The 22,414-nt window shown below is 52.0% G+C and overlaps 1 protein-coding gene and 1 pseudogene across 1 annotated transcript in view; one reads left to right on the forward strand and one right to left on the reverse strand.

Moving 5' to 3' along the window:
- Nucleotides 1-10,773, reverse strand: part of LOC137417405 (disabled homolog 2-interacting protein-like) — a gene marked incomplete at its 3' end in the record, with an annotated part of 73,266 nt that extends 62,493 nt beyond the window's left edge. The window contains exon 1 of the mRNA XM_078772662.1: nt 10,505-10,773. Coding sequence (XP_078628788.1) covers nt 10,505-10,773 — 269 coding nt within the window. The remainder of the gene's footprint in view (nt 1-10,504) is intronic.
- Nucleotides 10,774-14,915: 4,142 nt separating this feature from the next.
- On the forward strand, nt 14,916-21,758 carry LOC144890820 (repressor of RNA polymerase III transcription MAF1 homolog; annotated as a pseudogene).
- The last annotated feature ends 656 nt before the right edge of the window (nt 21,759-22,414 follow it).

Below are 22,414 nucleotides of genomic sequence, written 5' to 3' on the forward strand. Positions count from 1 at the left end.
TGTCTCGACGCAAACGTAGGCCGGAGTCCGAAATCTACTTCAGAACTCTATCCAGGTTTTGTAGATGTTCCGTGTCCGTACGACCAGTAACCAGAATATCATCCTGGTAACAAACGACGTTGCGTTCGGCGGCAAACAAACTGTCCATGACACGCTGATAAATTCCAGGTGCAGATTTCACTCCAAAACTGAGTCGGTGGTACCTGTACAACCCACGATGCGTGTTGATGGTAAGATACTGTTTCGAATTCTCGTCCAAGCGGAGCTGTAGATAGGCGGATTTGAGATCGAGTTTCGTAAAAGTCTTGCCTCCCGTGAGACGAGCATAGAGGTCTTCGATCCTCGGGATTGGATATTTATCCAATGAAGAACACTTGTTCACGGTCATTTTATAATCTCCACATATGCGGATGGACTGGTCCGATTTTATGACCGGAACGATGGGCGCCGCCCATTCGGCATGCTGGATTTGCTCGATGATCCCCAGATTTTTTTTTCTTTCTTGTATACAAAATCGAGGCTCGTGAAAGAGCGAACATTAATCACACAGAAAGACAAACCGACACATAAAACATATAACATCGGGAGTGGTAGACAAGATGGGGAGAGAGGGGGAAGGACACGAACACAACATTTGAGAGCAGGGACCGAGAGACGTGGAGACATCGAGAGATCTGAGAGAGGGCGAGGGCTTTGTGGGGGGGGGGGGGCATGGGAAGGTGGGAGAGGTATAAAACATATGGACACTGCCAGGACTTCCAGGAAAGAACTTGGAATTCCAAACAAGGTGGATCTGGGGTGAATTAGCGGGGGTAGAAAAGATCAAGGTTTTGGATGGGGGAAGATAAGAGATGGTGGTGAACAGCTGTTTTAAAGACTTGGAGGGTGGAGTGGGATTGAAGAGAGTGAGGGAGTTTGTTCCAGAGGCAGGAGAAAAGAGGAATGAAGGAGTGAAGGTGAGCAGAGAGTCTTGATTTTGGCAGTTTAACCAAAAGAGGGTTGCAGGCAGATCTTGTGCGACCTGTAGGAATATTTGCGGGACAGAGCACAGAGAGAGCTGGGGGGGCAAGGCCAGAGAGGAGTCGGTAGAAGACGGAAAGACCACCAACCTGCCTGCGGTGAGTGAGTGAGAGGCCCTTGGAGTTAGCTTCATCGTGGGAGATTCCAATGATTCTGAATGCTTTGGTTTCAACAGCGTGAAGGCGAGCTAGGTGTGAGGCAGGAGCACCAGCCCAGAGGGGAGAGCAGTATTCCATTGAGCTGCGGATGAAAGCCTTGTATGTGGTGAGGAGCTCAGGTGTGCCAAGGAAGGACTTCGCACGACGGAGGATGCCCAGTCGGCGACTGGCTTTGGAGGCCAGATTTGAAATGTGGGTTTTCCAGGAAAGATCATGGCAGATAGTGAGACCCAAAAGCTTGAGTGACAGAACTTCTTGGAGAGGATTATTCAGAAAGTGGATGGGAGGGTTTTCCAGTCGGTCTTTTCGGAGAGGCATCGTAAGAGTGTGAGATTTGTCAGGATTGAAAGACATGTTCCACTTGTTTGCCCAGTCTGTGATTTTGTCAAGGTCTGCAGAGAGTGAGGAGGCTGCAGACTGCCGATCTGAGGGATGAAGAATGGAGCGACAGAGAGTAGAGTCGTCAGCAAAGAGATAGAGAGGATTTTCAAGAGAGTCAGAGAGATCATTGATGAAGACCAGAAAAAGCACAGGGCCCAGAACACTGCCTTGTGGAACTCCAGCCTGAACAGGAAGAGGAGATGAGAGAAACCCATTCAGGGCCACACGTTGACGACGACTAGAGGGGAAGTGCGCCAGCCATGCGTGGAGATTTCCATGGATACCAAAAGAGGAGAGTTTGGTGAGCAGAGCGGGGTGCCAGACCGTATCGAAGGCACATGATATGTCAAGGGAGACTGCTCTAATTTCCTGTTTGGCATTGAGGACCTCCATCCATTGTTGAGAAAGCAGAAGCAGCATGTCCAGAGTGGAGTGTCCAGGTCTGAAACCAAATTGATGATCAGAAATCAAGCCATTGGAGAAGAGGAAAGATTTCATATCTGAAGCAATGATGGATTCCATGACTTTGCTGATAATTGGGAGAAGGCTGATTGGTCTGTAGTTGCTGGGATCTGTTTTTGCACCTTTTTTGTGCAAAGCGGTGATGTTGGCAGATTTCCAAGCAGATGGAAGATGACCTTGAGCAAAAGAGAGGGTGAAGAGAACAGAGAGGGGGAGTGAAAGAGCAGAAGAACATGATTTTAGGACCCGTGGGCTGATGCCGTCAGGTCCAGTTGCAGAATCAGAGTCGAGGGTTGACAGAAACTTTTCCACCTTGTCAGGAGGAAAGGACACAGAGTCCAGGAGCAGCTGGGTACGACTGGGTACGGTGGGTACAGAGAGGGATGGGTTTGGGACACAAGATTTAGAGGCAAACACAGAGTTGATGCATTCAGCTTTTTCACGTGCGGAGTCAGCCGTGTGGCCATTTAAGGTGAGGGAGGGGATGGAGGGGGAACAAACACCAGAAACAGATTTCACCAGACGCCACCAGGATTTGGAAGAGGGAGACAGCCAAGAGAGTTCGGTCCTGAGGACGGAGAGATATTGTTTCCTGGCTCTCCTGAGGGTGGATACACACTTGTTTCGGGCTTTGTGAAAGGAAATGAGATTTCCTTCCGTTGGATTTGCTTTCCAGGAGACGAAAGCAAGTTGTTTCTGGGCAATAGCCTCACCACAAGATTCCGTGTACCATGGACGGGAGGAAGGGTATGACAACTGAAGACGAGAAGGGATAAATCTGTGCATGAGAGAGAGCAATTTACTTTGGAAGAATTCCCAGGATGAGTTGATGTCAGAGGCAGTAGAGATGGGAGACCAGTCCAGATGATTGATGGCTGCTTGAATACCGTGCCAGTTGGCCTGAGTGAAATGCCAGACTCGTCGACGCTGAGGAGGCTCTCTGAAAATGGTCAGAGAGATGTCCACTTTAACAAGCACATGATCAGAAGAGCCGATTGGAGCAGAAGAAGAGCAGCAGACATTTTCAGGGAAGTTAGTCATAACCAAGTCCAGAAGAGAAGATTCTCCATTGACTGAGATCCAGGTTGGGAAATTGACAGATTGTGTCAGTCCCAGTGAGTCACAGAAGTCCTTTGCTGAAGAGCCATGGCTGGTGAGAGAGGTACCCACCCCCAGCCAACTGGCATGGTGACAGTTGAAATCACCACATATGAGGAAGAGAGAGTTGGGATGGGTAGATAGAAGTTGGTCCATATTATCAGACAGCGAGATGTAGATGGAGTCATCACTGTTTGGTGGACGGTACAACACGCATATGAACAAAAGGTGGGAGCGAAGGGGAAGCCGTAGCCAAAGGTATTCCTGGGGGTGAGGTGGAGAGAGGGCAGTGCAGGGCGAGTGAGGAAGAGAGTTTTTTTATAAAGATAGCAACCCCACCTCCAGGACGAGGCTCAGGTCTATCATACCAGAGGAGGGAGTAACCTGGGAGAGATACCAAGGAATCAGAGACATCATGAAGGAGGAAGGTTTCTGTTAAGCAGATCACGTCTGGTTTGTCAGAAGCAACCTGTATGGAGAGATCAGTTAAGTTTGAGCGAAGGCCCCGGATGTTTGAGGTCCATACTGTTAAGGAAGAGGAAGGGGGAGCATCGGATACAGAACAGGGGGGGGGGGGGGGGCGGTAGGGCAGGATGTGGAAGAGGAGGAAGAGGTAGGGAGAGCTGTTGCAGGTGTGTCAGAGATTACAGAATAGCTTGGAGAAAGGGAAGAATGGGGCGGACAAAAGGTTTGATGGTGTTTGGGTGAGGCGCAGTGAGGTGTTATTTGAGGAGGGGGAAGAGTGAGGCAGAAGGTTGAGGAAGATGAAGGTGAAAGTTGGAAGGGGGAAGAAGCGGGGAGGATATTCATATTCGGGGAGGATTATTGACCTTTGACCTTAATTAATGACCTAATTAGGCAATTTTGGGAAACACAAACAAGATATTCATATTCAGCACAAAATCCCCTTTAAGAAAAACCTATTTGTTTGCTTTTCCTCAAAAATGCCTCATGCAATCACATTTGCTGGAAATTGAACCAGTCTAATATGTCGAGGGAGACAGCTCTAATATCCTGTTTGGCATTGAGGACCTCCATCCATTGTGGAGACAGCAGAAGCAGCATGTCCAGAGTAGAGTGACCTGGTCTGAAACCAAATTGATGATCAGAGATCAAGCCATTGGAGAAGTGGAAAGATTTCATATCCAAAGCAATGATGGATTCCATGACTTTGCTGATAATTGGGAGAAGGCTGATTGGTCTGTAGTTGCTAGGATCTGTTTTTGCACCTTTTTTGTGCAAAGCGGTGATGTTGGCTGATTTCCAAGCAGATGGCAGTTGACCTTGAGCAAAAGAGAGGGTGAAGAGAACAGAGAGAGGGTGAGATAGAGCGGCAGAGCAGGATTTTAGGACCCGTGGGCTGATGCCGTCGGGTCCAGTTGCAGAATCAGAGTCGAGGGTTGACAGAAACTTTTCCACCTTGTCAGGAGGAAAGGACACGGAGTCCAGGAGCAGCTGGGTACGACTGGGTATGGTGGGTACAGAGAGGGATGGGTTTGGGACACAAGATTTAGAGGCAAACACAGAGTTGAGGCATTCAGCTTTTTCACGTGCGGAGTCAGCTGTGTAGCCGTTTGAGGTAAGGGAGGGGATGGAGGGGGAACAAACACCAGAAACGGATTTGACCAGACGCCACCAGGATTTGGAAGAGGGAGACAGATAAGAGAGTTCGGTCTTGAGAACGGAGAGATATTGTTTCCTGGCTCTCCTGAGGGTGGACACACACTTGTTTCGGGCTTTGTGAAAGGAAATGAGATTTCCTTCCGTTGGATTTGCTTTCCAGGAGACGAAGGCAAGTTGTTTCTGGGCAACAGCCTCACCACAAGATTCCGTGTACCATGGACTTGAGGAAGGGTATGACAACTGAAGACGAGATGGGATAAATCTGTGCATGAGAGAGAGCAATTTACTTTGGAAGAATTCCCAGGATGAGTTGATGTCAGAGGTGGTAGAGATGGGAGACCAGTCCAGATGATTGATGGCTGCTTGAAGACCGTGCCAGTTGGCCTGAGTGAAATGCCAGGCTCGTCGACGCTGAGCAGGCTCCCTGAGAATGGTCAGAGAGATGTCCACTTTAACAAGGACATGATCAGATGATCCGATTGGAGCAGAAGAAGAGCAGCAGACATTTTCAGGGAAGTTAGTCATAACCAAGTCCAGAAGAGAAGATGCTCCGTTGACTGAGATCCGGGTCGGGAAATTGACAGATTGTGTCAGTCCCAGTGAGTCGCAGAAGTCCTTTGCTGAGGAGCCATGGCTGGTGAGAGAGGTACCCACACCCAGCCAACTGGCATGATGACAGTTGAAATCACCACATATGAGGAAGAGAGAGTTGGGATGAGTAGATAGAAGTTGGTCCATATTATCAGACAGTGAGATGTAGATGGAGTCATCACTGTTTGGTGGACGGTACAACACACATATGAACAAGAGGTGGGAGCGAAGGGGAAGCCGTAGCCAGAGGTATTCCTGGGGGTGAGGTGGAGAGAGTGCAGTGCAGGGCGAGTGAGGAAGAGAGTTTTTGATAAAGATAGCAACCCCACCTCCAGGACGAGGCTCAGGTCTATCATACCGGAAGAGGGAGTAACCCGGGAGAGATACTAAGGAATCAGAGACATCATGAAGGAGGAAAGTTTCTGTTAAGCAGATCACGTCTGGTTTGACAGAAGCAACCTGTATGGAGAGATCAGTTAAGTTTGAACGAAGGCCCGGATGTTTGAGGTCCATACCGTTAATGAAGAGGAAGGGGGAGCATCGGATACAGAACAGGGGGGAGGAGGGGTAGGGTAAGATGTGGAAGAGGTGGAAGAGGTAGGGAGAGCTGTTGAAGGTGTGTCAGAGATTTCAGAATAGCTCGGAGAAAGGGAAGGATGGGGCGGACAAAAGGTTTGATGGTGATTGGGTGAGGCACAATGAGGTGTTATTTGAGGAGGGAGAAGAGCGAGGCAGAAGGTTGGGGGAGATGGAGGTGAGAGTTGGAAGGGGGAAGAAGCGGGGAGGACGCTTTGAGGAGAGGGAGTGAGAGGGGGCAAATTGAGAAGAAAAGGAGATTTTCAAGATGATCCAGTTCCTTGTCAATCCGCTCACGCAGGGCAAAAGGGACTGGGCGAGCTCTGCAAAATATAGGATTGGCATCCCGGTCAACCCTGAGTTTAGCCGTATGTCCTTTCAAGGTTCCAAGCTCATCCTTGAAGACATCCGGGTACGTATCCAGCACATTTTTGATTGTGTATGCTGCGGTAGCAGAAACGTTGACTGCCCGGAGTTGATGAATGCTTTTCCACTTCAGTCGAATTATGCTCAACCAGCTCCTGCTGAGTAAGGAAGGGCCCTTTCCAGGAATGGCGATCAGGGGTAGGTGAAAGTCACGGTTATCGTAGCCCACCGTGACGTCACATGTACCGCAGGGAACAATCTTCTCACCTGTATAGGTGGAGAGTCCATAGGTAGTAGGTTTCAGATGGGGTCGGTCAGCATCACTCCACAGGTTTGTGAAAACAGCATGGCTGATGAGCGAGATGGCCGCACCAGTGTCGACCTCCATTTGCAATGGTCGATTGTTGACGACAACAGTGGCAAGAAGAGGGTCCCGCCTATGGTGAGAATCAATATGAAGCAGGTCATACGATTCTGAGTTGTCAGAAACAGAGCTCACCTGGTCAAGCTCAGGTTCCTCCGAATCGATAAACTGATGAATCTTGTCAGCAGCTTTCCCTTTTCCCGATTTGCGAGTGATGCAAGCTGGAGCAATATGGCCAGTTTTCGAACAGAAATGGCAGGTTGCATCTTTGAACCGACACGTCTCCGGAGGGTGCTTTCCGTTGCACTGAAAACATTTGTTGTGTGTTTGAGACTGCACTGGCTTCTGACGAGGAGCTTTGTTCCAACGTTTTGGCTGAACATGATCCAACCGATTCACAGCAGGGCTGGTACCAGACGAGCGAGTGGCACCGATGCTTGTAGCGTTGCGTTCAGCACTCTCCATGGAAATGGCGGTGTCTCTGGCATTTTGGAACGTCAGTCTTCTCTCAGCAAGCAGGCGTCTACGAGTGCGGTCATCGGACATGCCAACCACCAGCAAATCACGGAGCATGTCATCAATCGTGTCCCCAAACTCACACAGATGTGACAGTTTTTTGAGGTGTGCAATGAAGTCTGCGATCGACTGACCTTGCTGTTGTCTGCACATGTAAAAATTAAACCGACACAGGATGACTGAAGGAGATGGATTACAATGTTCCTTCAAAGCGGCCTTGAGCTCTGCATACGTGAGCTCCTGGATTGTCCGAGGCCGAATCAGGTTTTTAACGAGTGTGAACGTCTCACCTCCGCAAACGGACAGGAAGACGGCCTTCATCCGGGCTTCGGTCGCGATGCCGTTCGTCTCGAAGTAAAAAGACAACCGCTCAGAATACTCCCCCTCATGAGGGGCGAATTCATCGATATGGCCGAAAGAAGTCATGGTCCAGATGTTTATCCTCGTCGCTATGGAAGGTATCTCGACAAACTACGATCGATTGTCATGCACGTTTATTCACTCTGCCAATACAGGCCCGATTCACCTCAGCGCCATCCGAGCATGGGCGTAGGGATACAATGCGGTCACGGTGTAGGGATACAACGATGAATATTTGCAGCTTCATACATGACAACCTGCTTATCTCATGGTCAAACCTCTGATAACTATTGTTGCCCTTTAATATTTCATTAGTGACAGCAGACAGCCTCCGTCTAGTTACCCTCGCCTGAGAGGTTATTACTCCCGCCAGAGAGTGATGCATTCGATCGTGTCCATGCGTGTGTGTTCGTGTGTTTGTGAACAGGATATCTGGAAAAGTTCTGAACGGATTTGGATGAAAGTTGGTGGGATGATTGCCCTTGGGATAAGGAAGAATTGATTAGTTTTTGGTGAAGCTCAGGATATTATTCCGGATCCAGGAATTTGTTGAAGGATTTTTTTACCATTGGAAGACAGGGCTCATTTTTAAAAACATTATCTTCTATGTGTTCTATATATAACATTGTGTTATGAAAATAGTTTTCATATTTGTTGTAAATGTAGTTTAAACTCGTGGTTATGCATTAGAGTGGTGTATTGTGTTAGCAGCGTCATCTTCAAGGTTCTTTTTTTCTTTCTAATGAAGACATATTCTGTCATTTTGAAACCACCAAAGTGTGTATTAGGTTTCCCCGTTTCAGAAAATGTATCGTTTGATACGTATAATGCTTTAAAACTGTTTTTTTTTTTTACATCAGAAGAGATATCAACATTTACCTCAGCGAATGTCAATCGCGGTGTCAGTATTTGATGAACTTATAAAGACTTAGGTGAGTTATAAGTGTGACCTGCATGTGCACGGGATTCTTCCCAGAAGAATGACTGGTCGCATTAGCTCGTACGACTTAAAATAAGCGAGTTTTGTTTTCACGTTTGGGCCAGTTTTACATGTTGTTGTAGGAGCTGGGCTCCAACGTAAATCGGAAGAATGGACGCGACAAAAAGCTGGAATTCGTCCGAGTTTCTTTATTGTGTCAAATCAACTCGGGTACTCTGAAAAGCCCGTTTATCGGGCAGCAATATATATACACATTATCCCGGAGCGTTTGCCCGGGAAAGGCGAGACCGGGCGTGCCCGGGCGTCCTGGGCGAAACCTGGAAAGGCGAGTCTGGACATGCCCGGGCGTCCTGGACGAGGCCTGGCAAGTCGAGAGCGGGCATGCCCGGGCGTCCTGGACGAGCCCTGGAAAGGCGAGGCTGGGCGTGCCCGGGCGTCCTGGGCGAACCCTGGAAAGGCGAGTCTGGACATGCCTGGGCGTCCTGGACGAGGCCTGGCAAGTCGAGAGCGGGCATGCCCGGGCGTCCTGGACGAGCCCTGGAAAGGCGAGGCTGGACGTGCCCGGGCGTCCTGGGCGAACCCTGGAAAGGCGAGACCGGGCGTGCCCGGGCGTCCTGGGCGAAACCTGGAAAGGCGAGTCTGGACATGCCCGGGCGTCCTGGACGAGGCCTGGCAAGTCGAGAGCGGGCATGCCCGGGCGTCCTGGACGAGCCCTGGAAAGGCGAGGCTGGGCGTGCCCGGGCGTCCTGGGCGAACCCTGGAAAGGCGAGTCTGGACATGCCCGGGCGTCCTGGACGAGGCCTGGCAAGTCGAGAGCGGGCATGCCCGGGCGTCCTGGACGAGCCCTGGAAAGGCGAGGCTGGGCGTGCCCGGGCGTCCTGGGCGAACCCTGGAAAGGCGAGACCGGGCGTGCCCGGGCGTCCTGGGCGAAACCTGGAAAGGCGAGTCTGGACATGCCCGGGCGTCCTGGACGAGGCCTGGCAAGTCGAGAGCGGGCATGCCCGGGCGTCCTGGACGAGCCCTGGAAAGGCGAGGCCGGGCGTGCCCGGACGTCCTGGGCGAACCCTGGAAAGGCGAGTCTGGACATGCCCAGGCGTCCTGGACGAGGCCTGGCAAGTCGAGAGCGGGCATGCCCGGGCGTCCTGGGCGAGCCCTGGAAAGGCGAGACCGGGCGTGCCCGGGCGTCCTGGGCGAGCCCGGCATGGTGATCGCTCCGCGTCCTCGGTAGGTGCAAGGCGATTGTGTATACCCAGCGGTAGCCGCTAAATTGTATCCCTAAGGAATGAAACGCACGTTTTCCTGGCTTACAATTTTATTTGAAGTCACACATGCCTCAAAATACACTCACTTATGTAGAATTGAACGCTGAATCCGAAAATGTAAGTGAAATTGCCTTGTTTTTTTTAACATTATCTTCTATATATTATATCGATATATATATCTGTGCAGTGTCTGTCTTGTGTTGTCTTGTGTTGTCACTGAACTACTCCCTCAAACTGTTGTGAAATTGTACTATTCCAACTTGACTCACGGCGGGAGTATGCGCTCTACTGAGTGGCGTTCTCGTTGCATTTGAGTTTGTTTGTCTGTCTGTCTGTTTGTCTGTCTGTTTGTCCGCACAGAATAAATATGATTTTCTCTACAACCGTTGGTCCGATTGGCAGGAAATTTACACCATAGGTGCAACTCCACCTGCGGTATTTTTTAATGATAATTATGACGTCATAGGTCACGTGGGTCGACCGTCATCTTGGAAACACCGAAAAACTTTGCACCTCCATATCTCCGAAAGCGCTGAAAAGAAAAAAAATTGACGACTCATTGTAAAGAACTCTACATTTGGAAGAACATCTGTTAATGATGATGTCATAGGTGCCTCCATTATGACGTCATAATTCGACAAGTACAAAACTTCATCCGATCAAGATGAAATTTCTTGAGCATGATCTTGGGATAAATTGGTGGAGAAAAAATATAATGATGACGTCATCGGTCACGTGGTTCGGCCGTCATATTTGTTTTAACACAAAAGCCTTGAAAACCACTGACACATCCTGGTGAAGGTTTGCTATCTCTGATTGCTCTTTCTTGTTCTTGTTACATATTGTCTTGACCCCTGCCTCCACCATGACCATGCCCTCGACGACCACTACGACCATGACCACGATCACAACGACCACTACGAGCATGACCACGACGACCACAGCGAGCACGACCACGACTACGACTACGACGACCACGACCACGACCACGACCACGACCATGACCACGATCACAACGACCACTACGAGCATGACCCCGACGACCACTACGAGCATGACCACGACTACGACGACCACGACCACGACCAGGATATCCTCTCTGTTAAATTGCCTGCTCCATATTTTCACTCACTGATGTTCTTTTCATAATTATCAGCCTTCAAAAGAGTGCTGAGAATGATTATTTATCAATTTAGTATCACGTGGTTTACACACAGATAAAGCAATTATCAACAATGACTATTGTGCATTTATAAAAGAATTTTTTGTGGGTGTCATTCATCTCAGTTAGAAAGGGCTTCCAAAAGAATAGGTATACAGTGAAAATGTCGGTCAGGTGATCATGCCATTCAACCAAATAGCTGCATCTGACTGTGTGTCCTGTGTCTCGGTGTTGCTGCCACGAAGCTGCTCCAGGGCTTCGGATATTTCAAGGTAGTTGGACCACGCAGCATCGATGGTGATGCTCACTGGCTGGGGGGGGGGGGCGTGGGGGGGGGGGGGTGGGGGGAGGCGTGGGGGGGGGGGGGAATGTAACCGTCTCACTTTCTCCATGTGTCCACCCGCTGTGAGAGAAGCTGCGTATGGTGTTTGCGCCCATGACGAATGCAGGTCATTTTGTGTGAGGTTGGTTCCAGGATCCGTCACATTATTGTTAATTAAGCAACTCTTGCAACACCCAGAGGGCACAGCAAGCTTGGCCTGCCAAACTGGTCTGGTGGATACCTGTTCTCTTAACTTCAAAACTTATTTGCTTTAGAGTCTAATTTCACCATGGAAGTGAACACGTCACTCCACCTTGATTATAAATGAATAACTTATTATCGACATCCAAACAGAAAACGAAACACAGAAAATACAAAAGGCCAATCACTAACTCCACTGCTGTGGGCCAGCAGGGGAAGCTAAAGAATGAGGGGAGGGAATTGAATCGAATGGAAAGGAATGATTTGACAATTAAAGGAAGGGCGACCTTCCTATGGGATTTTTCAAACTGAAGCCAAACCTTTTTACAAACTGGAAAATAATAAAATATAATCAACTTATTTTCTTGGAGTCGAGTTACAAATGCTTTTTTGTGTATAATGACGAGGTTCGTGAAGGAGCTCGAACGTAGAATGGATCAGGACGAAACGGAGCAAAAGGAACAGGAGAAGGAGAGAGGGGAAACACCAACAACAGGGTTGGGGTACAAAATCGAGGGGGACTTGGAGGAAATTAGGGATGTGGGGAAAATGGGCATGGGGTGGACAAGATGGAAACGTTCCAATTATGGAAATTGCAGAAACAGCATGGAAATGCTTGCACGTTGTTGTGATTCATCCGGTGGAAATAAATCAGTAAAAGTTTATAATTGAAAAAGCTGGACTTGCAAGTTGGAGGAGCCGACGTTTCAGCAAGAATCCACTCGTCTTGTTCACAGCAGACGTTCAAGTGAAGAGGAACCTCGGAAATTTCCAAGTCATTGCCACGTGGTCTGTTGACCAATCCAGCGTCCCGTGATGATTGTAGACGACGTGGGACAGATGTAATAGCCTTGTCCCACGTCCGTGACAGGTTACATCGCAAACCGCCCCTTTTGTTGAGAGATGGTGATTCAACTCTTTCTCAAATTGATTCTTTTACACCACGAGCAAAGCACTTTTCTTCTCTACCCAAGAAGACGACTTGACTGTTATCGAAGCTGTGACCGTGCAGGTTCAAATGGGTATTCACAGCAGAGCCTTTTCATAAGCCGGACGACGATGGTGATTCATACGGGCCTGAAGACTTTGCCAACGTTCTCCCATGCGGAGGGCTCAGTGTGTGATGGGTCTCCACATCCGATGCCATACGCCAAGTCACGTTTCCTATCCTTCTGGATCTTGGCCTTATCATGAACTAACTGGCTGCGTGGAATTCTGTGTGGTTCTTATGATGTAACAATTCCAAATTTGGAGAAGGACATTGTTAACAAAATAATCATAACGAAGTTAACACCTGATGTCGTTTCACTAGTCATTTTACTAACAGTAAACCATGTGACCCACATTGATGACTTGGGTTGTGACGACGATTCTGTAATCGACAAGCATCCGTCACCGTGCGATGCGGAGCTGTCCATGGCTTTGCGTTTACGAACAAGAATTCACCTGATGTTTACGATTATGAAATTAAACACAAAAAATAATGAAACAAAATAACATAAAAATAGGCGAAAAACTACGACCGTAAATATAAACGTAGCCGGTGCTAATTCTCCATCCATATCACAACTTTATCTAACAATGGCAATCTTGAGAAACGTGTTCAATATTAAACACGATGATCCGTGTGATGGTGACATTAGCGTCGACCACAAAAGGTGGAATTGCAGTCTGAGTAAGTGGTTTGAATTGGGCAGGTATTACATTAGTCATTGGTGAGCCAGGTGGGTGTTCATCAACAATCAGAGTAAAGGTGAATCCATGCATGGTTTCCAAAAGATTAGTACATATATATATTTATTTATTTATTATTGTCACCTTCATGTCGATTTGAACCCACAACTCTGCATAATCCGTCATCCATACCTGGAATCAGCCAAACCAACGTGCAAGATGAACAAGAGAGGGTCTTCCTCCAATGGGGGGGGGGGGGGGTGGGGGGGGGGGCGAGAAATCCATGTCCTCTATTGTAAACACCACTGGGGGCGTAGTGAAGCAATTATTTGATTAATGAACATAATTAAATTGATATACGTGAGAAATATGTGTGGGGAAAATGACATGCTCAGTCAGGGTCGCTCAGATAGCTCAGATGGCAGAGCACTGGTACGGTTCACCAGAGGTCCTTGGGTTGATTCCTGGTCCTGGCACGTAATTTTCCCACATATGTCAATTTCATTTATAATCCTGTTTACGAATCTAATTGTATCAATAGTATTAACTAGCCAATAGGAAATTGACTCCTCTCATCCATGGATATTTCTTGTATTTCCTCTATTTCCGTGAGTCTGATTTGCATTCAGGAACAGAACAATTATGGTTAACTGTTTTAAAATTTCCTCTCTTTTGTCTAAATCCTTAAATTTATTTAAGCGGATAAACCGCTTCAATATTTGGCTTTGTCCTTCCTGCCATTCACCCATCAAATATGAAGAAGAGCCTTTCTAACCCACCGCGCATATGTAACCCATCATTCAATATCTGTGCCAAATTTGAACAAGATCGGTGAATCCATGTCCGAGAAATGGTTGAGGACTTCTTCAATATCAGGCTTTTTACAACTAAAGTGGCCGCCAGTCTACCAGTCGGCCATCTTTCATCAGATCGCAAAATAAAGTGAGGTGCACGTGTTTGTCATCATGTGCTGTGATTGTGCCAAGTTTGAACAAAATTGGACCATGCATGTCCGAGAAATTGTTGGAGACATGCTTAAGTAACAAAATGGCCACCAGTCTACCAGTCGGCCATCTTTCATCAGATCGCAAAATAAAGTGAGGTGCACGTGTTTGTCATCGTGTGCTGTGATTGTGCCAAGTTTGAACAAAATTGGACCATGCATGTCCGAGAAATTGCTGGAGACATGCTTAAGTAACAAAATGGCCGCCAGTCTACCAGTCGGCCATCTTTCATCAGATCGCAAAATAAAGTGAGGTTCACGTGTTTGTCATCATGTGCTGTGATTGTGCCAAGTTTGAACAAAATTGGACAATGCATGTCCGAGAAATTGCTGGAGGCATGCTTAAGTAACAAAATGGCCGCCAGTCTACCAGTCGGCCATCTTTCATCAGATCGCAAAATAAAGTGAGGTTCACGTGTTTGTCATCATGTGCTGTGATTGTGCCAAGTTTGAACAAAATTGGACAATGCATGTCCGAGAAATTGTTGGAGACATGCTTAAGTAACAAAATGGCCGCCAGTCTACCAGTCAGCCATCTTTCATCAGATTGCAAAATAAAGTGAGGTGCACGTGTTTGTCATCATGTGCTGTGATTGTGCCAAGTTTGAACAAAATTGGACCATGCATGTTCGAGAAATTGTTGGAGACATGCTTAAGTAACAAAATGGCCGCCAGTCGGCCATCGTGGATTTGATCTCGAAAAACAATGGCGTGCATATGTAAGCCATAATTCATTTTCTATGTACTAAGTTTGATAATAATAAGGGTAATAAAGGAGGGTTTGAAACGGTGCACTGATCTGCTCGTGGGTTCACGTTCTGTGCGGCATTTTAGAAATGGACATTGTTCGGAAGCTGCTGGGATGCTATTGCTGCCAACGGTCTGTCTCTGTTAACAGGATTGAAAGCTACTCTTGCAAGATGGCTGGAGATGACAAGCAGATGTTCAAGCAATTTTGTCTGGAAGGAGAACCTCACCTCATGCAGGCCTTGTCTGCACCACAGGCTCTGGCCGTGAGCCCAGGAAGGTGTTATACCTAATTATTGTGCACAATCAGAGCTAAAATGTTCCCATAATGCAATGTCCTGCTTCCTTTGATGCGTATTCAAGCTTTTGTTCGCTCGACACAAAAATATTCCCCACTTTTTGTCGCGTGTCAGAGTGCAGAGGAAGGTGGAGACGGCCCCTTGTGTGACACTTGCAGTCGAAAGACGTTGTACTACCTGATGTCGACTCTGAATTCCGCCTTTCGACCACATTACGACTTCAGCCATGCCCGCTCGCACGAGTTCAGCCATGCCCGCTCGCACGAGTTCAGCCATGCCCGCTCGCAAGAGTTCAGCCATGCCCGCTCGCACGAGTTCAGCCATGCCCGCTCGCACGAGTTCAGCCATGCCCGCTCGCACGAGTTCAGCCATGCCCGCTCGCACGAGTTCAGCCATGCCCGCTCGCACGAGTTCAGCCATACCCGCTCGCATGAGTTCAGCCATGCCCGCTCGCACGAGTTCAGCCATGCCCGCTCGCACGACTTCAGCCATGCCCGCTCGCACGTGTTCAGCCGTGAACCGTCGCTGTCCTGGGTTTGTGTGCAGTTTAACCAATGAAGGAGCTGTGGCTCCCACGTCGATCGAAAGAATGGACGCGACAAAAAGCTTGAATTCATCTGAGCTGCTTTATTAGAATCAAACACTCAGGCACTCTGGGAAAAACGTTTTACGGTCGGCAATATATATCTATTCCGCCAGGGGGTTTGCCCAGGCCTGGCGCCAGGGGGCGTGGCCCCGCGGGCCGGCTGCGGCCTGGCAAGCCGAGGGCGAGCCTGCCCGGGCGTCCCGACCGAGGCCTGGCAAGTCGAGCGCGGGCCTGCCCGGGCGTCCTGGACGAGCCCGGCCTGGTGATCGCTCCGCGTCCTTGATAGGTGCAAGGCGATTGTGTAACCCCAGCGGCAGCCGCTACACACGTCCCCCCAGAATCGACTTGCACCGACAGGGTCAACTTGAGGGGGGTCCTGATGACCCGGCCGAAGCGACCCCTGGTGGGTCGTGGGAGGGGGTCCGGTGAGGTGGTGGGCGGTCGAGTGGGGGGCACCGTGGACGGGGGGCGGCCTCGCCGCGGCGGGAGGGCCACCCGTGGTGGGTGGTCGACGTCCACGTGCGCCGGCTTGAGGCGGTCCACTGCAATCCGGTCCGACCTGCCGCCGATGTCGATGACGAACGACTTGTCGTCCCGTCGCAGCACCCGGAAGGGCCCGTCGTACGGCGGCTGGAGTGGCCGCCGATGTGCGTCGTGACGCACAAAAACATACTCCGCGGTGCGGAGTGCTGGGGGGACGTAGGACTGGGGGTCACCGTGGTGGGATGTCGGCACGGGGGCAAACCGTCGGGCGGCCTCCTGGAGGTCCGAGCGCTGGCGAGCTGCGGACCAGGGGCTGGTAGCGTCGGGCACGAATTCGCCCGGGACGCGTAGCACCTGGCCATAGACCAGCTCGGCGGTGGATGCCTGGAGGTCCTCCTTGGGGGCCGTGCGAAGGCCCAAAAGGACCCACGGCAGCCGGTCGGCCCAACCGCCGTCTTGAAGGCCGGCCATGAGCGCGGCCTTCATGGAGCGGTGGAATCGCTCGCACAACCCGTTTGCTTGGGGGTGGTAGGCCGTAGTACGGTGGAGCTTGACCCCCAGGTTGCGGGCGACCGCGCCCCACAGCTCGGAGGTGAACTGTGGTCCGCGGTCTGACGAGATGTCCGCCGGTGCGCCGAAGCGGGCGACCCAGGTGGCGATGAAGGCCTGCGCCACGTCGGCGGTGGTGGTGGAGACGAGGGGAACGGCCTCCGGCCACCTGGTGGTCCTGTCCACCATGGTGAGCAGGTGTGTGAACCCTCGTGATGGGGGAAGGGGGCCCACCAGATCCACGTTGACGTGGTCGAAACGTCGTTCGGGCACGGTGAAAGGTGCCAGCGGGGCCTGGGTGTGTCGGTGGACCTTGGCCCGTTGGCAGGCGGTGCAGGCGCTGGTCCAATCGCGGACGTCCCGACGAAGGCCGTGCCAGACGAAACGCGCCGACACCAGCTTCTGGGAAGCTTTCCGGCCCGGGTGGGAAAGGCCGTGGAGGGAGGCGAAGATGCGGCGTTGCCAGGTGACGGGCACGATGGGGCGAGGCCGGCCTTGGGAGACGTCGCAGAGCAGGACAGTGTCCGCGCAGGGGATGTCGGCCAGGCGGAGGCCCGTGTCCGCCGCCCGGAGGGCTTGCACCGTGGTGTCGGTGGTTTGGTCCGCCGCCATGAGCGCAAAATCCACGCCCAGGTGGACCGCGTTCGCGCTGGCCCGGGAAAGACAGTCGGCCACGGCGTTGTTTTTGCCGGCGACGTGCCGGATGTCCGTGGTAAACTCCGACACGGCGGAGAGGTGGCGCTGTTGGCGGGCCGACCATGGCTCCGTGACCTTGGCCATGGCGTAAACCAACGGCTTGTGGTCGACGAACGCCGTGAAAGGTCGGCCCTCCAGGAGGTGGCGGAAATGGCGGACGGCCAGGTGTAGACCGAGGAGCTCCCGGTCAAACGTGCTGTATTTGAGCTCGTTCGGCCGGAGCTGCCGGCTGAAAAAAGCGAGTGGCTGCCAAACCCCGTTCACCCATTGCTCATGTACGGCGCCCACCGCGTAGTCGGAGGCATCCGTGGTGAGGGCGATGGGAGCGTTGAGCACCGGGTGAGCGAGCAGTGTTGCGTCGGCGAGGGCCCGCTTTGAGCTTTGGAAGGCCGCATCCATTGCTGCGGACCAGGCGATGTCGTGCTTGGCCGGCTTGCCCCGGAGGGCTTCGTAGAGGGGCCGCATGAGTTGAGCAGCGCGGGGCACGAAGCGGTGATAAAAATTCACCATTCCCAGGAATTCCTGCAGGGCCTTTATGGTGCGGGGACGCGGGAAAGTGGTGATGGCCTCGACCTTGGTTGGCAGTGGCACAGCCCCGTTCTTGGTGATGTGGTGGCCCAAAAAATCAACGGCCGTCGTGCCGAAGTGGCATTTGGCCGGGTTGACGATGAGGCCGTGCTCGCTGAGGCGCCCGAACAGTGTTCGGAGGTGGAGGAGGTGCTCGGCCCGGGACGTGCTGGCGACGAGGATGTCGTCCAGGTAAACGAAAAGGAACGGCAGGTCACGCAGCACGCCGTCCATCAAGCGCTGGAACGCCTGAGCCGCGTTCTTGAGACCAAACGGCATCCGCAAGAACTCGAATAAGCCGAACGGCGTGATGACTGCCGTTTTAGGGACGTCGGCCGCCCTGACAGGTACCTGGTGATATCCCCGTATGAGATCAATTTTTGAAAAAATGACCCGTCCCGCCAGACGGGCGGAGAAGTCTTGGATATGCGGGATCGGGTACCTGTCGGGTGTTGTAGCGTCATTAAGACGGCGGTAGTCGCCACACGGGCGCCATCCACCCCCCGGCTTTGGCACGATGTGCAGTGGCGAGGCCCACGCGCTATCGGAGCGCCGCACGATGCCGAGGTGCTCCAACGCGTCGAATTCGGCCTTCGCAACGGCAAGCTTGGCTGGGTCGAGGCGGCGGGCCCTGGCGTAGACCGGCGGGCCCGTGGTTGGTATGTGGTGCTCGATCCCATGCCGTACTGCGACGGCCGAAAACGTCGGCCGCGTGAGGGCCGGGAACTCCGCGAGCAGGCGAGCAAACTCGTTCGCCGCCGGGACGGTGCATGCCAGCTCGGTCGGCGCGGAGCTGCTCAATGTGCATACCAGGGAGCTGAAGGTTTCAGCGTTGATTAAACGACGCCGTTGGACGTCCACCAGCAGTCCGTGTGCGCAGAGGAAGTCGGCGCCGAGCAGAGCCATGGGCACGTTGGCGGTTACAAACGTCCAAGCGAAGCGTTGGCCGCCGAAGCAGAGGGTGACGTTGCGCGGGCCGAAGGTGCGGATAGTCGATCCGTTGGCCGCAACCAAGGAGGGGCCGCAAACCGCGGATTGCCTGTCCTGGTCAGAGGCGGGCATGACGCTCACTTGGGCGCCGGTGTCGCACAGGAAGCGCCGTCCGGACGCTTTATCCGTGATGAACAGTAAGTTGCCCGTGTGACTGTGGCCGGCGTTCATGGCAGGTAATGAACGCCGGCCTGGCCGTTTCCCGACCCGCCGAAGGTGCACGGGGGTCGGCATGTCCGGGCCTTCTGTCCGAACCTGGCATGATAGGAACACCACGCTTGGTCGGGTGGAGGCTTCGGACGTCGTGCTGAACGTGGTCGGCTCGGTATAGCGGCCGCCAATTGCGTCGGCAGTTCGGCCGTCGAACGCGCCGGGTGCTCGGGCGCCATGGATGGTGCATCAGGCGGCGGCGGGTCCCATGTCGCCGCTGCGATGCGCTGTCCCGCGGCGGAGATTTTGTCGGCTTCTCTGGCAAGGGCCCGGGGATCTGTGATCGTCGTGCTTGCCAGGGCGAGGCGTACCGGGTTAGGCAGCTGACGGAGGAACAGCTCCCGGAACAGGAATGCCGGAGAGTGCTCGCCGAGCAGCGAAAGCATGTAGTCCATTCGCTCGGAAGGGCGCGTGTCGCCGAGCTCCGGCAAATCGAGCAGGCGCCGTGCGCGTTCCGCCGCTGGGAGGGCGAAAGCATCGAGGAGAAGCTTCTTAATCGCGCCGTATTTGTCCGCGGCTGGCGGTCTCTCGAGGAGGCTCAGGGCGCGGGCTGCGGTGGCTGAACCGAGCGCAGCGACCACGTGGTGGAAGCGGGTGTCGTCCGCCGTGATGCCTCGCAGGGCGAACAGGGACTCCGCTTGTGCGAACCAAACCGCCGCGTGAGCCTCCCAGAAGGTAGGCAGTTTAAGGGCGACTGCCGTGTCCATGTCGATAGGTCACCAATGAAGGAGCTGTGGCTCCCACGTCGATCGAAAGAATGGACGCGACAAAAAGCTTGAATTCATCTGAGCTGCTTTATTAGAATCAAACACTCAGGCACTCTGGGAAAAACGTTTTACGGTCGGCAATATATATCTATTCCGCCAGGGGGTTTGCCCAGGCCTGGCGCCAGGGGGCGTGGCCCCGCGGGCCGGCTGCGGCCTGGCAAGCCGAGGGCGAGCCTGCCCGGGCGTCCCGACCGAGGCCTGGCAAGTCGAGCGCGGGCCTGCCCGGGCGTCCTGGACGAGCCCGGCCTGGTGATCGCTCCGCGTCCTTGATAGGTGCAAGGCGATTGTGTAACCCCAGCGGCAGCCGCTACAATACCTAATTATTGTGCACAATCAGAGCTAAAATGTTCCCATAATGCAATGTCCTGCTTCCTTTGATGCGTATTCAAGCTTTTGTTCGCTCGACACAAAAATATTCCCCACTTTTTGTCGCGTGTCAGAGTGCAGAGGAAGGTGGAGACGGCCCCTTGTGTGACACTTGCAGTCGAAAGACGTTGTACTACCTGATGTCGACTCTGAATTCCGCCTTTCGACCACATTACGACTTCAGCCATGCCCGCTCGCACGAGTTCAGCCATGCCCGCTCGCACGAGTTCAGCCATGCCCGCTCGCAAGAGTTCAGCCATGCCCGCTCGCACGAGTTCAGCCATGCCCGCTCGCACGAGTTCAGCCATGCCCGCTCGCACGAGTTCAGCCATGCCCGCTCGCACGAGTTCAGCCATGCCCGCTCGCACGAGTTCAGCCATACCCGCTCGCATGAGTTCAGCCATGCCCGCTCGCACGAGTTCAGCCATGCCCGCTCGCACGACTTCAGCCATGCCCGCTCGCACGTGTTCAGCCGTGAACCGTCGCTGTCCTGGGTTTGTGTGCAGTTTGATTTTTGGGCATCACGAGTAAGATGGGACAAAGTAGTGAAAGGTAATGTGTCGGCGCTTGTGGGCCGTGTCTGCAGGTGGAGAATGCAGTGAATAGTCCCCTTGGCTCTGCTGCTGGCTCCCGCTTCACCGAGCTCGGACCTGCGCTTTGGAAGGCTATCGACGATGAGATTGTGCTGTCTGAGTGTGACATCTACAGGTGAGAGCAATTTTTTTTAACCCTCTGCCTCCAAGTTTAGAGGTTCATGGAGGATGTTCATTTTGGAACTGATGACATCTTCCCCTGTGCTTTGGACTGATTGTCGGTCGTGATTTGGCTTGCATCACCTGTGCTCCCACCCCATCCAGCTACAATCCTGACTTGGCTTCTGACCGCTATGGTGAAGAGGGTAGCCTCTGGTCCTTCAACTACTTTTTTTTTACAACAAAAAGTTGAAGAGGATCGTTTTCCTGACCTGCCGCTCCGTCGGGTAGGCACGCCATTTTGAAATGCGTTGTGACACTGCAAGTGTAGTCCGTCTTTTCATGAGACGTGCGGATGTTCCATCACACCTGGATGCGCGAATGATCGTGTGCAGCAGTTTCTCATTGCTGTGTGACTCTCGTCTACCCTGGAGTCTCGACATGGTATTGGACGAGGAAGACTACTTACAATGTGAAGGGTAGTTTAATGGTAAGTAGCGTCCTTGTATTTAACGAATGTTGTGGAGGTGAATGCTCGCACCCAATTTCGTCTGTCGAAGAATGTTTGTTTGTATATCCATATCTATTTATTTATTGGGTGAATGCGGTTGCTAAATGAAAGTGAAGTTGACAGGCCTTGCCGTGTAAGATGCCCATTGACTTGTGCTTTCACCGCAGGATGTGCTTCCCCTCGTACTCCACCCAACTGCTCCCCATTCTGGCATGGCCTCTCATCGTTCACCTTCACCGGACGATGTTCTACTTCCTGGTTTTACATTTGGAGAGCATTATACCGTTTGTTTTGAATATCAGAAGTCAAATGACTACGTGACCTTTTGACTCGAAACTGGCCTCGTTTTGAGTATTTACCTTTTGCACCTCTCGGTCCACTCTGCCACAGGAAGTCAACAATGTAGAGATTACCTATATTGCACCTGTCCAGGTTGACCGTTAGATTTATTCAAGCATGATTTGCAAAACAAAATGATTTTTGGTATTTTTTGGGGGGTGTGGAGGATCATTAGTTGTAGTAGTACAGGAAATGGAGGCAGACGATTATCCACGAGGACTAGGGACAAGCGTTACGCCGAGGTCCCGCGTCGGTGAAATGATGAGTTGACAAAGTGGAAGACGCAAGGCGGCCATCTTGGATTTTGACGTGACGACCCAATTTTCCATAGCGTTCTCACTTATGCGTAGATACACCCAAACACCAGATTAGACGTTAGTAGTTCGTTTATTTTTCAAGATATTTCGCTCACAAGGTTCAGACATATATATGGTGGTGGCCATCTTGGATTTTGACGTGGCGACCCAATTTTCAATAGCGTTCTTCCTTATGCCTAGATACACCCACACACCAGATTAGAAGTTGGTACTTCG

This window comes from Myxine glutinosa, chromosome 2 (genome assembly GCF_964187855.1).
Source record: "Myxine glutinosa chromosome 2, kmMyxGlut1.1, whole genome shotgun sequence".
In the NCBI taxonomy this organism is placed as follows: Eukaryota; Metazoa; Chordata; class Myxini; order Myxiniformes; family Myxinidae; genus Myxine; species Myxine glutinosa.